A 17371-nucleotide genomic window follows, 5' to 3' on the forward strand; every position below is an offset into this window, starting at 1 on the left:
ATATAATTACCAAAAGATAAAAAACAGAAAAATGAATAATACAAACCAACCATAAGAAAGCAAAGGCTTTCATGAACATAATTATTATATTCTAAGAAAAATGATATTGCCACTATTTCTTAAGAGTAGAATTCTACAAAACAGAAATAAATTCTCCTAGAACAGAGAACTTTAACTTCTCATCATTTCATTTCATTTCAACCCATGTTGCAAATGAGTGCTAAGAATATGGTACCCCTACCCTAGAAATATTGGCGTTCACATTTGTAAAGCTAAAGTGAGAGAGATTCAACAGGAAGGCAAGTGTAAAGTCCCAGAGGAACAGAAAGTACAAGAAGAAAACTTTAGTGAAGAGTCACAGCTATAGGGATCTGATGAAGAGAAATTACAGATTGCTTAGAAACCTCCTCAAGGTAAAGCATCAGTATTGGGAAGGGACGTGGAAGTGGTAACCAGAACTTGGCAGCAGATAATTTTCCTGGAAGCTAGATAAGTGCTCGTTCTGAGTAAAATAAGGCAACACTAGCAACTAAATGGTTAAGAATACTGAAGGTGAATGAATTAAAAAGAAAAGCTACAATGGAGCAATAAGGAAGATCTATTTTAGATGCTAACCCTCCAGGAGCTAAGTAAATCCTTACTTGAGCTGCTCTGAATTCCTGTGTGTGTGTGTATGTGTGTGTGTGTGTGTGTGCGTGTGCACACATGCCTGTCCTGAGGTGAACTCAGGATGTGGATGCTGTCCCTGAGCTTTTGGGCTCATGGTTAACACTTTACCAGCTGAGCCACAGCTCCTCCTGTGGCTTTTATTTTTGTGGTTAATTGGAGAAAAGTCTCGCAAACTTTCCTATCTGTGCCAACTTTGAACCATGATCCTCAGGTTTCTACCTCTGGATCAGCTAGGATTATAGGTATAAGCCATCAGCACCCTGCAGCATTCCCCCTTCAGAATAGGACAGAATACTATCTTAGCATTTTCATGAATGAGTGACAACTTGGTTTTGTATTTACTTTTTAAAAAATTGATCTGCTTAGAATCATACACTTATTTTTAAGTAAAAATATAAAAATGAATAAAACAGCACATCCATTTATAGTTCAAAAAATTCATCTTCAAAGTAATTGCAGCTCAAATATTGCATGAGTAAGCTCACACTAAAAAATAGCGTAGTTTACCTAAAATTGTTCTTTTTGCTAAAGTCCCTCATAATCTTCACTAATCAAGACAAAAACACATGTTTGTATCTCTCCCATGGTACTATAAAAATACATTAATAACAAATAGCAGCTCACCTATAAAGTTTTAAGGTTTACTCTAAGAAACTCAGTTTTCTGGCAAAAAAAAAAATATCCTTTAAAAACTAAGTTGAGCTTGGTGTGGTGGTTCACACCTGTAATCCTAGCTACTCAGAAGGCTGAGATCTGAGGATCAAGGTTCAAAGCCAGCCTGGGAACAAAAGGACCTAAAACTCTTATGGCCAATTAACCTCTAGAAAACAGGAAGTAGGGCTTGGATCAAGGGTAGGGTAGTAGCCTTGAGCTGAAGAGCTCAGGGATAGTAAGCAGGCCTAGTTCAAGCCCCAACCCCCCCCCCCAAAAAAAAAACTAAGTTGAAAAATGAGAGAAGGAAATAAATGAAATCATAATTTACATTTGATTGTTACTGAATTAAGAAAAAAAGAGTAAGATAGTCATTTTAAATTGTAGAACTAAAAGTATAAGGCTACAAATATAAATATGTTCGCTACCTAAAAATACATCTTGATCATATGAACTGAAAATATTGACATTCAAATTTTAATCTGATGTTTGCATATATGAAATCAAAGAATTGAACTGGGTAAGTCTTGAAATTTGAGAATGGTAATGGCGTGGGGGGATAACAGAAACCCTACTTTTACAACTTGTCTATAAACCTAAAATTTCAAAGCAGAAAGTTCACTTAAAAGTTAAGCTAATTTAGGGGAGCTTTAACCTAGTCTTTCTAAAGAATTACAGTATTTGAGCTCTCCATAGAGTGTGTTATAATTCAATTAATTCATTTATAATCATTTGTAGTGTGTTACCAGTGTCTTACCCAGTGTGTTTACTTTTAGATTTATAGGCACTACTTTCTATCAATTACCAAAGAGAAAAACTATGCAATTTTTGTTTCTCTAGATCTGGCTTACTCACTTACTTAATGTATTTTTTCTCCAAAATTAGCACCAGAAAAGGAATACATGCGGGGGGGGGGGGTGCGGGGTGAGCAGCAATGAGAAAGGAGACAAATTAAGAAGAGAAAGGGAGAGAATAAAGCCAAGAATTAACCAGAAAAAAAGCAGCCAGAAGTGAAGTGGTGGCTCAAGTGGTAAAGCACCAGCTTGGACAAAAGATGCTAAAGGATAGCACCCAGGGTCTGAGTTTCATCCCCAGTATTGAGGGAGGAAGGGGAAAGTAAGCTGAGAAAGGCCATGCACTGTTTTGGTCACCTAAGAAAAGTCAATCCAAGGCATGTCACAAACATACCAACAATTTCTCTTACATCAAGGACCTATTTCATACCTAAGGCAGAATCTGAAGAATGGAAAACTGGATTTGACCTTATAAAACAAACATATTAAAAGCCACAAAGCAAGATGTGATTTGGCCGTACAATTCAATCAGTGATTATATATGGAATAAATTATATCACATGCTTTATTCAAACTGTTTGTAGCAGAATACACAATGATCTATTGCCAAAATATTTACCAGATTATTTTACTACTGTCTTTTTTCTTGTTACAACATTCAACCATGATATTCATTATAGGAAGCATAATATACCTTACCCAAAGGTATCACTTCAGTTTTAAGTAAATAGTTACTCATGAAGAAAAATAGCAAAAACTTGCCTCAAGGCTGGGCCCTGGTGGCTCATGCCTGTAAACCCTAGCTACTCAGGAGGCTGAGATCTGATAATCATAGTTCAATGCTAGCCCAGTCAGAAAAGTCAGTGAGACTCTTACTTCCAATTAACCATCAGAAAACCCAAAGGGGATTCATGGCTTAAAGTGGTAGAGCACTACCCTTGAGCAAAGAGCTCAGGGACAATGCCCAAGTCCCCAGTTCAAGCAACTCAGGACAACCAACAAAAAATAAATAAAAATTAAAAGAATAAACTTGGTCTAGGAGTTTGGCCTAGTGGTAGAGTGCTTGCCTAGCATGCATGAAGACCAGGGTTCAATTCCTGGGTACCATAAACATAGAAAAAAGCTGAAAGTGGTGCTGTGGCTCAAGTGGTAGAGCTCTAGCCTTGAGAAAGACCAAGGACAGTGCTCAGGCCCTGAGCTCAAGCCCTGGAACTGGCAAAAAAAAAAAGAATAAACTTGCCTCAAAGTACAAAGATTACTGATTTGTTGCTTTATATTTTTTTAAAAAAATAACTTTATTGCCAGGTACTGATGGCTCTCATCTGTAATCCTAGCTACTCTAGAGGCTGAGATCTGAGGATCACAGTTCAAAGCCAGCCTGGGTAGAAAAGTCCATGAACTTCAATCTCCTATTAGTCACAAAAAAAGCTGGACCTGGACCTGGAGCTCAACTAGTAGAATAATAGTCTTAGGCAAAGAAACAAAGAAGGTCAGGGTCAGTACACATGAGCACATGAACACATACACACACACACACACACACAGAGACAGACAGAAAAGAAAACTTTAGGGTTGGAAGAGTGGTACCACATGCTTAGAAAAAGCCAGAAGTGGTGCTGAGGCTCAAGTGGTAGAGTTCTAGCCTTGAGAAAAATCCAAGGGTAGTGCTCAGGCCCTGAGCTTAAGCCCAAGGAAAAGAAAACTTTTATTTTTCTCGATGTTTGGAAGAAATATAATTTCATGTTCCAACAAAGATTGTTTTCCCCTAAATGAAGATATATTTATCCAACTTCTGTTAAAGAATACATAGATATATAGATATTTTCAAGAATTATTAAATCTATGTGAATATCTTTTTTAAAAATTCCATCTTTCCACCTGCCACTAAGTTCCCTTCTCTTACAAAGGCCATTGTTTATTCAACTGAAAGGAGAAAAACTTGCTTTGGAGAAAAAGAGAGAGAGAGAGAGAAAGAGAGAGAGAGAGAGAGAGAGAGAGAGCACCAAAATAAGAGATAGGTATTAAGAGAAATGACACATTGATCAGAACACAAGAAGGAGCCTAAAACTTCCTGAAATGATGGAGAGCTGATGATAGGGTGCTCACATAATTAGGGGCATTAAATTGGGTGCAAAATTGGGCAGTCCAAGTCCTTTATTCTCCTCTGAACTAGACAATCACTGAGTGGGGGGGGGGGAGAGGAGAGAAAAACATCTACTTTCTTTCTTCTATTTCAGTACTTGAAATGGAGTAGCCAAAAAACTTGAAAGCTAGAGGATTGATTTCTCCATAGATGTAAAGATAACTCAAGGTGAATTCTGGAAAGGTTTTCAACATTTGCACAGAGCTGGGTAAAATGAGCATAATGTAAATCAACTCATTGTTTGGGCCCTTTCAAATTAGTTGCCAAGAGAGGAGTGAAAACTTGATAAGCAGGCTCCAGTTTCTATGTGTTTGATTTAGAAATCGTGAAGCTTGTGAGAGCTTAATTCATTTAAAGGGAGAAATTTAAAGGAAAGAAAAGTAAACAAGGAAAACACAATGGAATGAAGCACTGGTGTGAATGGAGAATTTCCTTTGAGAAAAAGAAAAAGCAAGACAATAAAAGAGTTCCATTGTGCTTTCAAATTACAAATTTAGAGTTCTTTGATTCAGATTAAGAGTCGGATTTCCCTTTCAGTATCAAAATGCTGTGACAGCCATCTAAATTGTTGGTGCGTTTCAGATCTAGCTTGGGAGAAAACTAACTGTAAATGAATCTCTCAAAGAATTAAGCCCTCGTTTACTAATGGACTATTTTGCATGAAGTAGTAAAGGCATTATTTCCTCTTATCCTTCCCAGGTGGGAATTCCCTGACGGAACAGGTGGGTTCAAACATTAGCGCTAAATTTTCAGGACTACCGCAGCTTCAAATCCTGATGCTTTTTGCATAAGAATCTATCAAGAAAAAAAAAGCATGCATCGATCTACTAAAAGAAATCAAGTTGGGTGGCAAACTTAAGTGCTAGGAGGAATGTTGAGGCAAATCTCAGGTAGTTTGGAAAGCCCTTTTCCCGGAAAATGGGGCCGTCGGATTTGTTTGCTCTGTGTGTGTGTGTGCGTGTGTGTGTGTGTGTGTGTGTGTGTGTGTGTGTCTGTTTGTCAATTTGGCTTGCTTTAATCATCAAAACAAAGTATTTTCTTCCCTTCAAAGATAAAATCTTTCAGAACTGGTCTTCAATATATTTTTAAACAAGTAGTAAAACTTGGACGCTGCTTGGCAGGAATAAGAAAGGCGAAAGTTAGGGAAGGCCTTGATTTGAATCTGCTTGAAGATCTGAAAGACACTTGTGGCTCCCACCGGGAAGCTTCATTGAACACGGAGCCTGCGAGAGAAAATTCAGTTCCTGGTGACAGCGCAGTGGGAATTGCCACTCCAACAACCCATGAAATGTTACTGCATAATTATTCACCTTCTGAGGCCCATTAGAACTTATCGGCAGAGAAAGAAAATTTAATTTAAACTCGCCCCTCTGTGCTAAAGAATGACTGGGCCAGGAGATCAAAGCGTGAAACTCTGTCCTCCAGTGGTTTGCAACACCTAGGCACAATAGGGTGAGAGAAACCCGACATTCCAGAGCTTCCCGGCTTTCCGGACCCCCGAGCGAGGGGGTGGGGTGGGGGGGCTCCGCTCGCATCCCCAGCTGGGAGGAAGAAGGAGGGTGGGGGACGAGAGGATGCAGGCGGCCCGTCGGCCCCTCTACTCTAGGGCTTGGCGTGATCACACAGATCCTGGGGGTCCAAGGAGTCCGAGATCTCCCCCACCGGAGGGACGTGGTTGGAGCCCTGCCACGCGCAAATGCGCATCCCTGAAAACCCCCTGGAGGTAAACTCCGGCGGACAGTCGGCCTCGTCCCCGACTACCTTCAACAGAAGGACGCGGGGTGCGCGTCGCAGAGTTCAATCGCTGGAGGACAACGAAGTGGAACACTTGCAAATGCCCTCACCAGCCCCCACTACATCCCCCCCCCCCCGCCAAAGCTTCAGGTGCCAAGGAGAAGAACCCAGGGGCAGCAGGCGCGCTCCCCTCGCTCTCCTTTCCGCAGGCGGCCCGGGAAGCGGCGGATATTTCCCTGAATGGCGTGGGTGGTGGAGTGGGGTGGGTGGGTGGAGTGGGGTGGGGATGGGAATTGACATCTTTTCCGATGTCACTAAAAATGGCCGGATCAATATTGCTAGCGCTCCCGAAATATCCCGCTGCCAAATGGGGCAGGAAAGAGGTGAAGAACACAAGGGGAATAAAGTCCGCCAAAGGCTGTGGGATTTTAGAGTTTAAAAAAAAAAAAAGAAAAGAAAAAGAAGAGAAATGGCCCCCAGGAAAAAGTCACCTTTGTTCCCCAGGTCCCGGGATTTCCCCGGCGCCGCGCCCCGCCCCGCCCGAGGCGCCCGCGCCGCCCGCGAGCGCAGGAAGGTTCTTTCTTAGGATTGCTGACTTATAAAACATCCAAAAGTTTCATCGCTAGGTCTGATGGTGAGGAGGGAAAAAAAAACAAAAAACAAAAAAAAACCTGCCTGTTTCCCCAGTCATTCCCGGGCAAGTCAAGAGTAAAGTGATAAAGTGACAGGGATAAAACTTGGCACCTTTTGGAAGAAACTGCTACACTTGGAGGTGGAGGGGGGACAGGAGCGGGGGAGCGAGTGGCCGGGGCTGGGAGGTGGGAAGGGAGAACCCGCGCCCAAGAAGGCAAAAGCCCAAGAGAAAGGTGAACCGGTTCGGGGGCATGGCGGCCCCGCAGCAGGCAACCGACCGCTCGGGCAGGACCCGGGGCGGGGCAGCCACCTCGGGATGGGGTGGGGAGCCCGGAACGCTCAGCCTGGCAAAGTGTGGAGGAGTCGGAGAACTTGGGCCGGACAGGAAAGTGAAGGGGGTGCCTCACCGGGCCCAGCCCAGCGTCCCTGGAGAACGCTCAGCCTCCTCCCCCCCCCCTCCTCCTCCGGAAAGGGACGGGAGGTGGGGGCGTCCGGCCCCGGTTCTCCCAAGGTCAGGCTGGGGAGTGGCCGGCGGGGTCGGCCCGCGTCGCCCGGGCGCGCGGCGCGCTGCAGAGCGCACGCGGGGCACAGGGTGGCGCTCGCCGTTCGCACACGGAGCGGAGGCGGCCGCCGTGCCTTTGTGTGCGCGCCGGGCACCGCGCGGGGCGGCGGGAGCTGGGGGGGCAGCGGGTTAGACCTCCGAACAAGCTCCCAAGAAGACCGACCCCGGAGCGCCGATGCCCTCACCCCAAAGAAGTGCAACTCGCCAGCTGAGAATGTCTCGGGTGTGGAATGGGAGGTGGGGGGCTTTCTAAGAGCCCCCCTCCCCGCACGTCGAGGGGGAGGTAGCGTTTTGAACTGCAAGCCTCCCCCACTTCTTCAAGAGAAAAAGGGGTGGTGAGGAGGGGGTCAGAGCGGGCTCGCCGGACGCAGCTGAGAACTGGGCTCGAGAGCAGAGCGGCCCAGGGTTCTGCCTCCGAGGCCAGAAGTTACTGCTGGAAAGGCAAAGTTGGGCTGGGGAGTGGGCTTAAGACGCGCTCAGCAGACGAACTTGAAGGAATACTTTAGGAAACTCAAGGAGCAGCTTGTAGAAGGCGCTTGACCGCGGGTTCTAGGTCACTCCGTAAACCCTCCCCGAGAGCCCTAAAACTTGGAGTCCCGGCTGTCCTTAGGAGCCAAAGCAAATGTAGAGAGGACTGCTTCCCCTCCGCCTGGAGACTCCGCAGAAAATTAAATTAAATTAAACATGCGCCCTGGGACTGAGGAAAATAGATTCCCTCCTCCCTCCCTCCCCCGCTGTAGCAAATCAACACCAGCTCACAGGAGTGGAGCGAATCTAAAGAGAGGGCCACCGACGCGCGTCCCCTGGAGCCGCATCTGTTGGGGGTCAGGACAGCGAGGAATTACCGGCTTTCCTTTAATCCGGAAGCAGGAAATTAGCGCTTGAGCAAATTCTGTACTTTCTTTCTTTTGAATAACAATTATATACTGAGCAAAGTCTTCAAAAGAAGTCACCCTGAACGAGGACACTAAGTGAAAATGATTCGTTATATGACATCCTTTTCTTGAAATACACTGATATAATAGGAAGGAAGGGAGGGAAGGAGGGAAAGGGAGAGAAGAGACAATTGTAAAAAAAAAAAAATGAAAAAAAAGAGGCATTAGTATTATTTAGTTATTTTAGAAAAAAATAATGCCCATCTGGATAGAAACAACAAAAATCAATTATATATACATATATATCTAGTATATATATGTATGTGTATATATCCAGTTTATTTAAACTACCACATCAAGGCTATTTATACATAGTTTATATATAGTGGAAGATGGAAGTAAAAAATGGCCACTATCTTAAGACAACCAGAGAACAAATGCAGCCTACACTTTTTTTCCAGCAGATTTCTGCCTTAATTTACTAGCCAAAAAGACCATCTTGACCTTTGACCTACCCCTTCAAAATAAATGAACTCCTTATTTTAACTAAATTCTCCCAAACTCCAGTAATATTCTATTCAATGATGACAACAAGGTATCCACAAAGATAAAAACATTGATGGTGAATCTGTCAATCTGCCTACTCAGAAGTCCAGACCAGATCATCTACTTGTCTAAGTTTTTTTTTATTGTAATTAGTAAAAGGGTTACATGATATTTGCCAGATAGAAGGTGCATTAATTCACGTACATTGATACCCTTTCACATGTCTTGGTACCCATTTCCCTCCCCCCACCCTTGTCTAAGTTTTTATTTTAGCACTCTTAGCCAAAGGAAATCCAGTTGAGAAGTTAGGCCAACATTGGAATAAGGGGAAAGTAGAAAAAAGACAAACTCACCAGAAACGTTTTCCATATAAGGATAAAGAATAGAAACTCATCACATATATCTAAATTGTCTAAATGATACAACATAAAATTATTTTTCTATAGTCCAACCTCACCAAATCAGTCATATCCAAGTGAACCTGATCATCCAAAAAAAGGGGGGGGGGTGAGGAAGGAGAAGGAAGAAGGAAAGAAAGAAAGGGAGGGAGGAAGGAAGAGCAAGAGAGAGGGAGGGGAAACAGGAAAAGAGAGAATAAGGAAAGCAGAATAGGAAAGAAATGAAAGAGGAAAGAGAAAGGTTGAATTAAACCAGAATGGCAGCCCTTTTTTTAGTCTCTTAAGCATGGACTGATACATGGTGCCCTGACCTCTAAGTCAACTAATTTGATGCTACCTTAATCTGCAAGACTAGAAACTTGCCCTTTAATTCAAAGACCCAAACTCAAGCTTCATCTGAGTGAGCCTCCAGCCACTAGTAAGAAGTGCTTTCTCACAGACAAAACAGGAAGAAAAAAAAAATCAGTTTTGTACTTTATCTGACATTCTCCCCCCAAAAGGATGTTCCTCCCTAAGTGGTGAACCCTGCCCACCCTGAAGAAAACAAATCTAAAAACACTGCTCAGTGGTGTCCAAAACAAAGTTAAGCCAATCTAGAAGCAAGAGGAGGAGCAGATAAAAGAAAGTGAAAGTTTGCACTGTTGACTACAGAAAATAATCAATTCTTCTACCATCCCAAAGAAACCTGCCAGACAATACCTCTCCTACTCATAATCCACCTCTTCAATCAAACGTTGATTCTGTATGTAATGCTACAGATACTATCAGTGTAGAAAGCAGCTTTCCTCTTACCTTCCACTACATTTAATTCCTTCAGAACGGTCCTGTCCGAATTCCCCAGCACTGCAACTTTCAAGGGGGAGGGGGAGGGGAAGAAGAAACAACACTTAAACAGTGTTCTGCATGTTAATCCTAGGAAGAAAGTGACAGAGACTATTTTATTTATTAATAATGGTTATTTAGAGCTACAGTATACCAAACATCATAGCTAACTGTGTGTCTAAAACTGTAGAGATTTGGGGTTGTACATCTGGATACACAGTAAGATTAAGGTTGACTGTTACTTGGTCACCACCTGAATTATTTTAAAACATATTCACCTAATAATCCTTCATCTCGCTCCCCTTCCTCCCAGGAATTGGGTACACTATACTTATATTTGTCTCTATGCATCATAATGACATTTCATAAATCTTGGTGGAAATTTTTCAGTTTGACATGAATACCAAGGACTGAAACTTAAGTTCCAGAGAATGTAAAAGAAAGAAGCTTAACTTATTGGAATCTGAACACACTAACTTTTTATTCAAATTGATTCAAAATAATATCTAAAAGTGAAATCGTTTGATATAACATCAATAAACAATTTTTAAGTATTTTGTTTCAAAGTATGGCTCAAGAAACACTGCTTAAATGCACTTAGACATAACAAGACATTATTTTTTATTGGCATCATTGACACCTTGAAACAATAGCCGCATAGATAGATTAAGGTTTAACCTTCCTTTTCTTTGGTGTCTGTTTAGAGACTTTAAAAGAACAGATAACTCATTTCAACAGGAATTTACTATTGATATTTACCTCTATATAATCTTTAGCTAAGACATGGAATGCCCCAAACAAGCTTTTGTTACTTTGACCTCCTCCTCCTCTAACAACAAAAGTTTCCCCCAGCCCCACATTAAAAAAAAAAAAATTTAGATATATTGATATTCCAGTGTAAGGTTTGTCCTTTTAAACACTAACTACAAATCAAAGGCCAACAATTTAACTCCTTCCGGAGACCAAGAAGCAGAATGGGAAAAATTTCTTTGAATTGTCTGGCAACTTAGTGCAAATTTTCAGAGGTCAATAAATTCTGATGCTATGAGATAAATCTACTGGTAAATAATTCATTATTTTTTTAGACACTATAATCTTTATCTTGTTAAACAGAGAAAACAGAATTTTGCCAGATAAATTTTTCCATCTAAGGAATATCTTAAAGGGAATTATTTAAATATTATCACAAAACAGGGTCTATTTTGTTTAAATTAGACAGTTGAACTAAAAATAAAATGCAAATAACCATAGTTTAAAAGGGGGGAAAAGAATACAAATTAACTGGCCTAGTCTTTTATCTGAGTTTATTAATACCATTTAAAATATTACAAATAAATCGATTACATTTCATGCATTTAAAATGCAAGTCTAAAATGTTCCAGAGAAAGGCTTTTCATTTCAATGTGAAATATCCAAATTATTTCAACATTACAATGATCAATTAGTTTGCAGAATATGCAAACATTTAAGTGTAGTGATAGGTGTGTTTATTAACAGTTAACAATATTACCTTCAGGAAATACACAAAGGCCAAAGTTAGTTGAGTTTCACTTGGACAATTTATTTAATACATGGGTTTTGGCGACCCAGTTATTACGAAATATAGAATTCTCACTTTAACTATGCCTGAACTGCCAGTGAATGCAAATAAGTACATGCTCCATTAAATTAAATGTCATCCAACATTTATCAAATATTGTCTTTGTTACAGTTTGATACCTATCTAAATTCATATTCGAGCAAAACTAGGCCCTGAAAGTGCGTTTGTGGCTCTGCACCTCCAGAAATGAGTTAAAGGAAAAAAAAAAAAAAAAGACTTGCAGCTCATCAGAACCACAACAATAATTCTTAATATTTTCTTGTGACAAAAAAAAATCAAGTTTACTTCAATATATTTTCAAATATTTACTGGAAGTAATGTACAAGAAAAATACTATACAAAATCGTCTCCTGGACAACTGTACCTCACAATGTCACACTGGTGGAGTTAATTGTGTAACTAATCTAGAACGATTCTCCAGTTGTACAAACCATTAGGTTCAGATATATTGTACAAAGGTTTCTGTTTTTCCTCTCTCTCTTTTGCTCTCCCTCTCCCTCTCCGTTTCTCTCTTTTGGCATTTGAACTGCAGCCTCCTCTGAAATAAATGATACATTTCTTCACTTGTTTAGAAGTTTAAAACACACGCACACAAAGTTAAACCCTAAAATCTTCAAGGAATTGCAAAACTTTACAGAAACGAGTACTATACAAATTGACCGCTGGAATTTAAAAAAAAAAAAAAAAGCTTGAATGATTATAGTGGGAAATGGTGGAAAACGAGGTAGTAAAGGACAAACACGAAGATAGTAATCTGATCTCTCCGGAAAGGGTATTTTTGCATAAGAAAAAGACACCTACCCCTCACCCTTACCCCCTACCTCCATAAGTTAATGTGATCAAAATAACTTTGGGATCAATATTAGCACAGTTTTGAAAGATGTATACACTGGTAAAGGAGGGAGGAAAAAACTATCTAGAAAGGAAACTCAGTGGAAGGTAGAAATGTTTTCCCTCTTCGTTCCTTCCGTTTGAGAAAAACATTCTAAAGATGAAAGAAGATGGCTGTGGTAGTGATTCTCTAAGACAACGTTTGCTAAAACTTGCATGGGTTTCCACCTCATGGAACAAAGAAAAAGGGGTCAAAGCTGATAGGGGTGGGAGGGAGGGACAGCTTTAACCTCTACAAATCTCGGGTCTAGGTGCTGCTAGACCAGCACCCCACCGAGTTCCGCAGCGGCCCAGCAGGGCGCTTTTCATTTGAGGCGCCCGGGTCTCCGAGTCTGAATCGAGGGGGCGGCCACGCCTGAGCGGGGGTGGGGGGTGGGGGTGACCGGCCAGGCCTTCACCCTCCCCAAGGCTCCGGCTCTGGCTTAATCGGCCGAGCGGTTCCGGCTGGTGTCGGAGCCCATGGCCTCCTCAGCACTGGATCCATCCAGATGCAACTCCAGCGGCCGCTGCCCTCCAAAAACAAAAAAAAAAGTTAGGCCAACTGGGGCTGAAGTTGGAAGGCGAGGAGGTTGGATTCTGGCTGCCCCGGGCTCGGGGCAGTATTAAGGTAGAGAAGGAAAGGTGGGGGCCTGGGGACGCAGAGGCGAGTTAGGTACAACGTCCCCTCATCCCTTTTACCAAGTGAAGTTAAAAAGGGAAGAGACCGAGATATTAGAGACACGGAGACACAGACCGAGAGAGCGAGCAGGGGTGCAGTTGGAGAGAGGCTGGAGTGGAAGCCAGGACAGACCTGGCCCCAGCGGACCCAGGTGGGAGGAAGTGCGGGGACAGGTGCGGGGCGCCCGGGACCCCTCACTCGAGGCCGTTGCGGTGCCCGGGCTCCGGGGGCTGCAACAGCTCCGGGGAGTGGCAGGGCGGGCTGCCCGCCGCGCTGTGCTCGCTGTCGGTGTCGCTTCCCTTCTTGCCGCCGCTGCCGGAGCCCGCGGAGCCGGCCCCGCCGCCGCTGTGCGTCTTCACGTGCTTGCTCAGGTGGTCGCTGCGCATGAAGCGCTTGTTGCAGACGGGGCAGGCGAAGCGCTTCTCGCCGGTGTGGGTCCTCAGGTGCCGCTGCAGCTCGTCCGAGCGCGTGAAGCGCTTGCCGCAGAAGAGCCAGTTGCACACGAAGGGCCGCTCGCCCGTGTGCCAGCGCAGGTGCGCCTTCAGGTGCGACGTCTTGCCGTACACCTTGCCGCAGCCCGGGATGTGGCAGCTGTGCAGACCCTTGCGCCGCAGGCTCGCGCCGGCGGGGCCCAGCCGCTCCGCCTCCTGGCAGTTGGGGCAATCGCAGGTGGCCCGGCCGGAGTAGCGACGTGCGGAGGAGCGCGGAGAGCCGCCCAGGGGCGCCGACGGCCCGGCGCTCAGCATGGAGCTCCCCGCGCCGGCCAGCGGCGAAGGGGCCGAGTCCGGGTAGGAGCCAGGCAGCACTGGCTTGAAGCCGTCCATGAGATGCTGGCCCGCCGGGCTGAGCAGGTGCGAGGAGGCACCGCTGCTGAAGGCCGAGTGACTCAGGCCGGAGTAATCCGAGTTGTAGCCTCCGAGCGGGGAATGAAGCGAGGTCTGGAGCCCCCCGGCGGCCGGGTGCAGCGAGCCAGGCAGCGCCGCCGCGCCGTTCGGGTTCTGCACGTCGATCCAGCCGGCGCCCACATCCCACCAGCTGGAGGCGCCGGCAGAGCCCACGTCGCCCGCAGCCCCCAGGCCCGGGTGGGAGGGCTTGAACCACGACTCGTAGGGGTGCGCCATGCCCACGCGCGGGTAGATGCCCTGCAGCCCGTCCACCGAGGTGTGCACCTTGGAGATGAAGACGGGCTGGTGCGAGCCGTCCTGCGTGTGCGCCGAGGAGCCGCCGCCTCCGCCGCCCCCGCCGCCGCCGCTGCCCCCCGACACGCCGGGGGCCTGGAACACCGAGTAGTCGTTGGCGAAGGGCGAGCTGGAGGCGGCGGCCGCGGCGGCGGCGGCGGCGGCCGCGGCGCTGCTAGAAGTGAGCGAGAAGGCGCTGGAGCCCGGGGAGCCGCCGCAGCTGAACGAATCGGACACCAGGGCCGCGGCCGCCGCCGCCGCCGCCGCCGCCGCGGCCGCCGCCGAGGACGAGCCGCCGTTCCGGGAGGCCCCCGACACGCCGAAGCTGGACAGGCTGGAGCCCACGACGTTGCAGCTGCCGGAGGACGAGGACGACGAGCGTTTCCAAGGGTGGAAACCTTTCCCGAAGGAGGAAGAGCTGTCCGACAGGGAGGAGGGAGACGGGCTGGGGCTGCCGATCTTGTTACAGGTAGCCGCGAGCATGGCCAGAGGAGTGGATCCCAACCTCGGTTCTTCCTGCGACGAGGAGGAAGGGAGACGGGTGGGGGAGGGGAGGTGGGCGAAGGGCCGGCGGGGGAGGGAGGGGAGAGACGCGCGTTAGTCCGGTGGCCTCCCCGACGCCCCACTGCACCCCAGCTCTCGTCGCGGCGCGCCCGCCACCGACTCACCTGACACCCCCAACAGCCCCGGCGCCCGGCCGCTCGCTACTCTACAGGAGGGGACAAGTTTGGCTGCCGGCGTCTGATTCCGGAGCAAAGCGCCACGCTAAAGAAGAGTTTGACAAGTATTCTCACCTAAAACAACACTCGTGCGCACACAAGGCCCCAGACACTGTGAAACAAACCAGCAAAAACTCCAGGTCGGGGAGGAAGTTTCCTTGGCCGAGAAACCTGGGGAAACCATTGGATTGCCTTTAAGGAGGCTTCTCCAGTAATCCTGAGAGAGCTTTTTAAAAGTCCTGCCCCGCTGCGCGCGTCCCCCCCCACCACCCAAAAAAAAATCTGGATTGTTCCTTCAAGGCCCAAAGGGATCATACTGCAACGATTCACTCGCTACTCCTGCTCTCATTTATATTTTATTTTCTTGCCTTTTGGGGAGTACGTCTACAATAAATAGAAACAAAACGAGTTCAACATACCTGCAACACAAGGCGGACTGCGGATTTTTTTTTTTAAAGGGGAAAGGAAGAATCTGCAGTTTGCCCAGGAAGAAAAACTTGTTCTCTTGTCCACCACCACCACCACCCCCTCCCCAAAATCGTTGCCTGTAAAAATGGGCTGGGCTCAGGTCTCCCAGGCAGGGAGCGGCCAGGCGCTGCGAGGTGGCTGTTCTAAATGCCCTTCGAACCTTTTACTGTGCTGAAAAACGTGACTCGGCCCCCCTCTCCCCCTCTTTCTTTTCTCCAAACTCACTTGTATTTAAAGTGTGGGGGGGGGGGAGAACCACTCTCAATAGAGAGACTGATAGCCCGTGGCCTGGCCGGGGCGACTTTAACCCCCTCCGATCAGCAATAAAAGGAAACTAATTAAACCAGCAAAAGAAAATCCTGAGACTCACCCCTAGAAGTGAAGTTGCCATCACACAAAAGTGCCCTCCTCCTCTCAGAGGATCTTTTTTATATTGATAAATCAGAGGCTGTGTTTTTTTTAGAGGTGTGCAATACAATGATCAGTTCCGCCCATTCCACCACAATTGTAGCTCCCTCTCTGGCTTTGAAGTGCCGCGGAGGCGCGGCCAGCCAATCTGCGTCCTCGCCGGGCCGCGCCGCGCGCGCGCCGTGAGGTCATCGGCGCCGCCGCTGGCCGCTGGGGCCGGGGAAGGGTGGGGGGGGAAAGAGAGGTGGGAGGGGGAAGGGAGGCGGCCAGGAGGGGGCGGGGGTGACTGCGAGTGTTACCAAGTGTGTGCGTGTGCAACGGTGGAACTGTGAGAGTGTGACCAAACCTCGGAGAGCACCGGGGGAAAGGGGGAGGGGTGTGATTGTAACAATGACGACGTGGTGGAAGGAGGGAGAGGTAGCGCCGAACGCATGAAGGTGTTGATGTGACCGTGGAAATGCGCGCGCGCGACAAAACAGGGGACCTAGGAGAACAGTAGTATATATATATATGTGTGTGTATATATATATATACACATATACACACATATACAGCGGGAAGAGTGTGAGTGGACCAGGGTGTAACTGAGTCGGACAGGATCGAGGGAGGGGAGAGGGACACTAGGGAAAAGTGGGAGTGAGGAGAGGTTGGGATGTGCGCGCGAATGCGCGCGTGTCCGGGTGTGCGCGCGCCCCGAGGCTGGGGGTGGGGAGCAGGAACGACGCGGCGTACGTGCGAGAGACCGACAGGCGACCTGAAGAGTGAAACTGACTGAAAAGTGGAGGGAGGCTGGGTAATAAATATTCTCCTAGGCCACTCTTGTCACCAACTTGCCCCGGCTCCTCGTACCTGAAATCGGCAGCGATCCCTTTTTCTCTTAACTTCAGGGACTCTGCTACTTTTTTTTTTTTTTTTAAGGAAATCTTTAACATTTACCTTTGCTTTCTTGTCACTCCAAACAAACAAGAAAGGTCGGAAGTCTCAGGGGCAGTTGTTGGGGCGCGGCGGGGGTGCGTGCTCCTGTGCCCAAGAGTTCTTACTTTGAAGTGATAACCTTTTTTTTTTTTTAGATGGAAATTTGCTTCGGAAGTGTAGGGTCTTACTCTGGGAGAGGAGGTGTAATCGTCCCGTGGGGTTTAGCAAATTTCACTACAAAAGGATTAAGTGCAAAAAAAAAAAAGATTGGATTCCCCTCCCCCCATGGATGAGACATTGAGGACGTTTGGGGTTTTGTTTTGGGTTTTTTATTGTTGTTTGGTTCGGTTTTACACATCAGAAGTTTTGTTGTTGTTGTTTGGGGGTTTTTTTGTTCTTGTTGTTTTTACAGCAACCCAACAACCACTTTCTGGGGGTAAAGAATCGGATTTTGATCGAAATCTGTGCTTTTTCCTTATGTAAGAACAGAGAGCTTTTGACAAATCTTGGACCACATTCATAGAGGTTGCAGCAAAGATACAGGAATGTGTGCTAATGTCGATTTTAATCGCTTGCCTGGCATTTGTGTTGTTAGTTGCCTTGAAAATTACCCAGGAGAGTGCCCTGTCACCACCAGGGAACTTCTTCACCCACGAAGCACTGGACTCCACTGTGTTTGAGGGGAAGAGGGAAAAGCCTTAGAGCCT

At 46.4% G+C, this 17371-nt stretch overlaps 1 protein-coding gene across 1 annotated transcript; it reads right to left on the reverse strand.

Moving 5' to 3' along the window:
• Nucleotides 1-13170: 13170 nt before the first annotated feature.
• Sp8 (Sp8 transcription factor) lies at nt 13171-15732 on the reverse strand. Its single transcript, XM_090332299.1, has 2 exons — nt 15712-15732; nt 13171-14670 (listed from the first exon to the last, which is right to left on the reverse strand). The coding sequence occupies exons 1-2, from the start codon at nt 15730-15732 to the stop codon at nt 13171-13173; spliced, it is 1521 nt and encodes a 506-aa protein (XP_090188425.1).
• Between the last annotated feature and the right edge of the window lie 1639 nt (nt 15733-17371).

The sequence above is a fragment of the Megascapheus bottae genome, chromosome 5, assembly GCF_031878675.1.
Source record: "Megascapheus bottae isolate mThoBot1 chromosome 5, mThoBot2.hap1, whole genome shotgun sequence".
NCBI classification, from domain to species: domain Eukaryota; kingdom Metazoa; phylum Chordata; class Mammalia; order Rodentia; family Geomyidae; genus Megascapheus; species Megascapheus bottae.

What these genes read in the sequence shown, in the direction of transcription:
- Sp8 (XM_090332299.1), bottom strand. Translation starts at nt 15,732, where the DNA reads ATGGCAACTTCACTTCTAGGG. An exon ending in TGGCAACTTCACTTCTAGGG is followed by an intron (nt 14,671 to 15,711) that starts GTGAGTCTCAGG and finishes TCCTCGTCGCAG; the next exon opens with GAAGAACCGAGGTTGGGATC.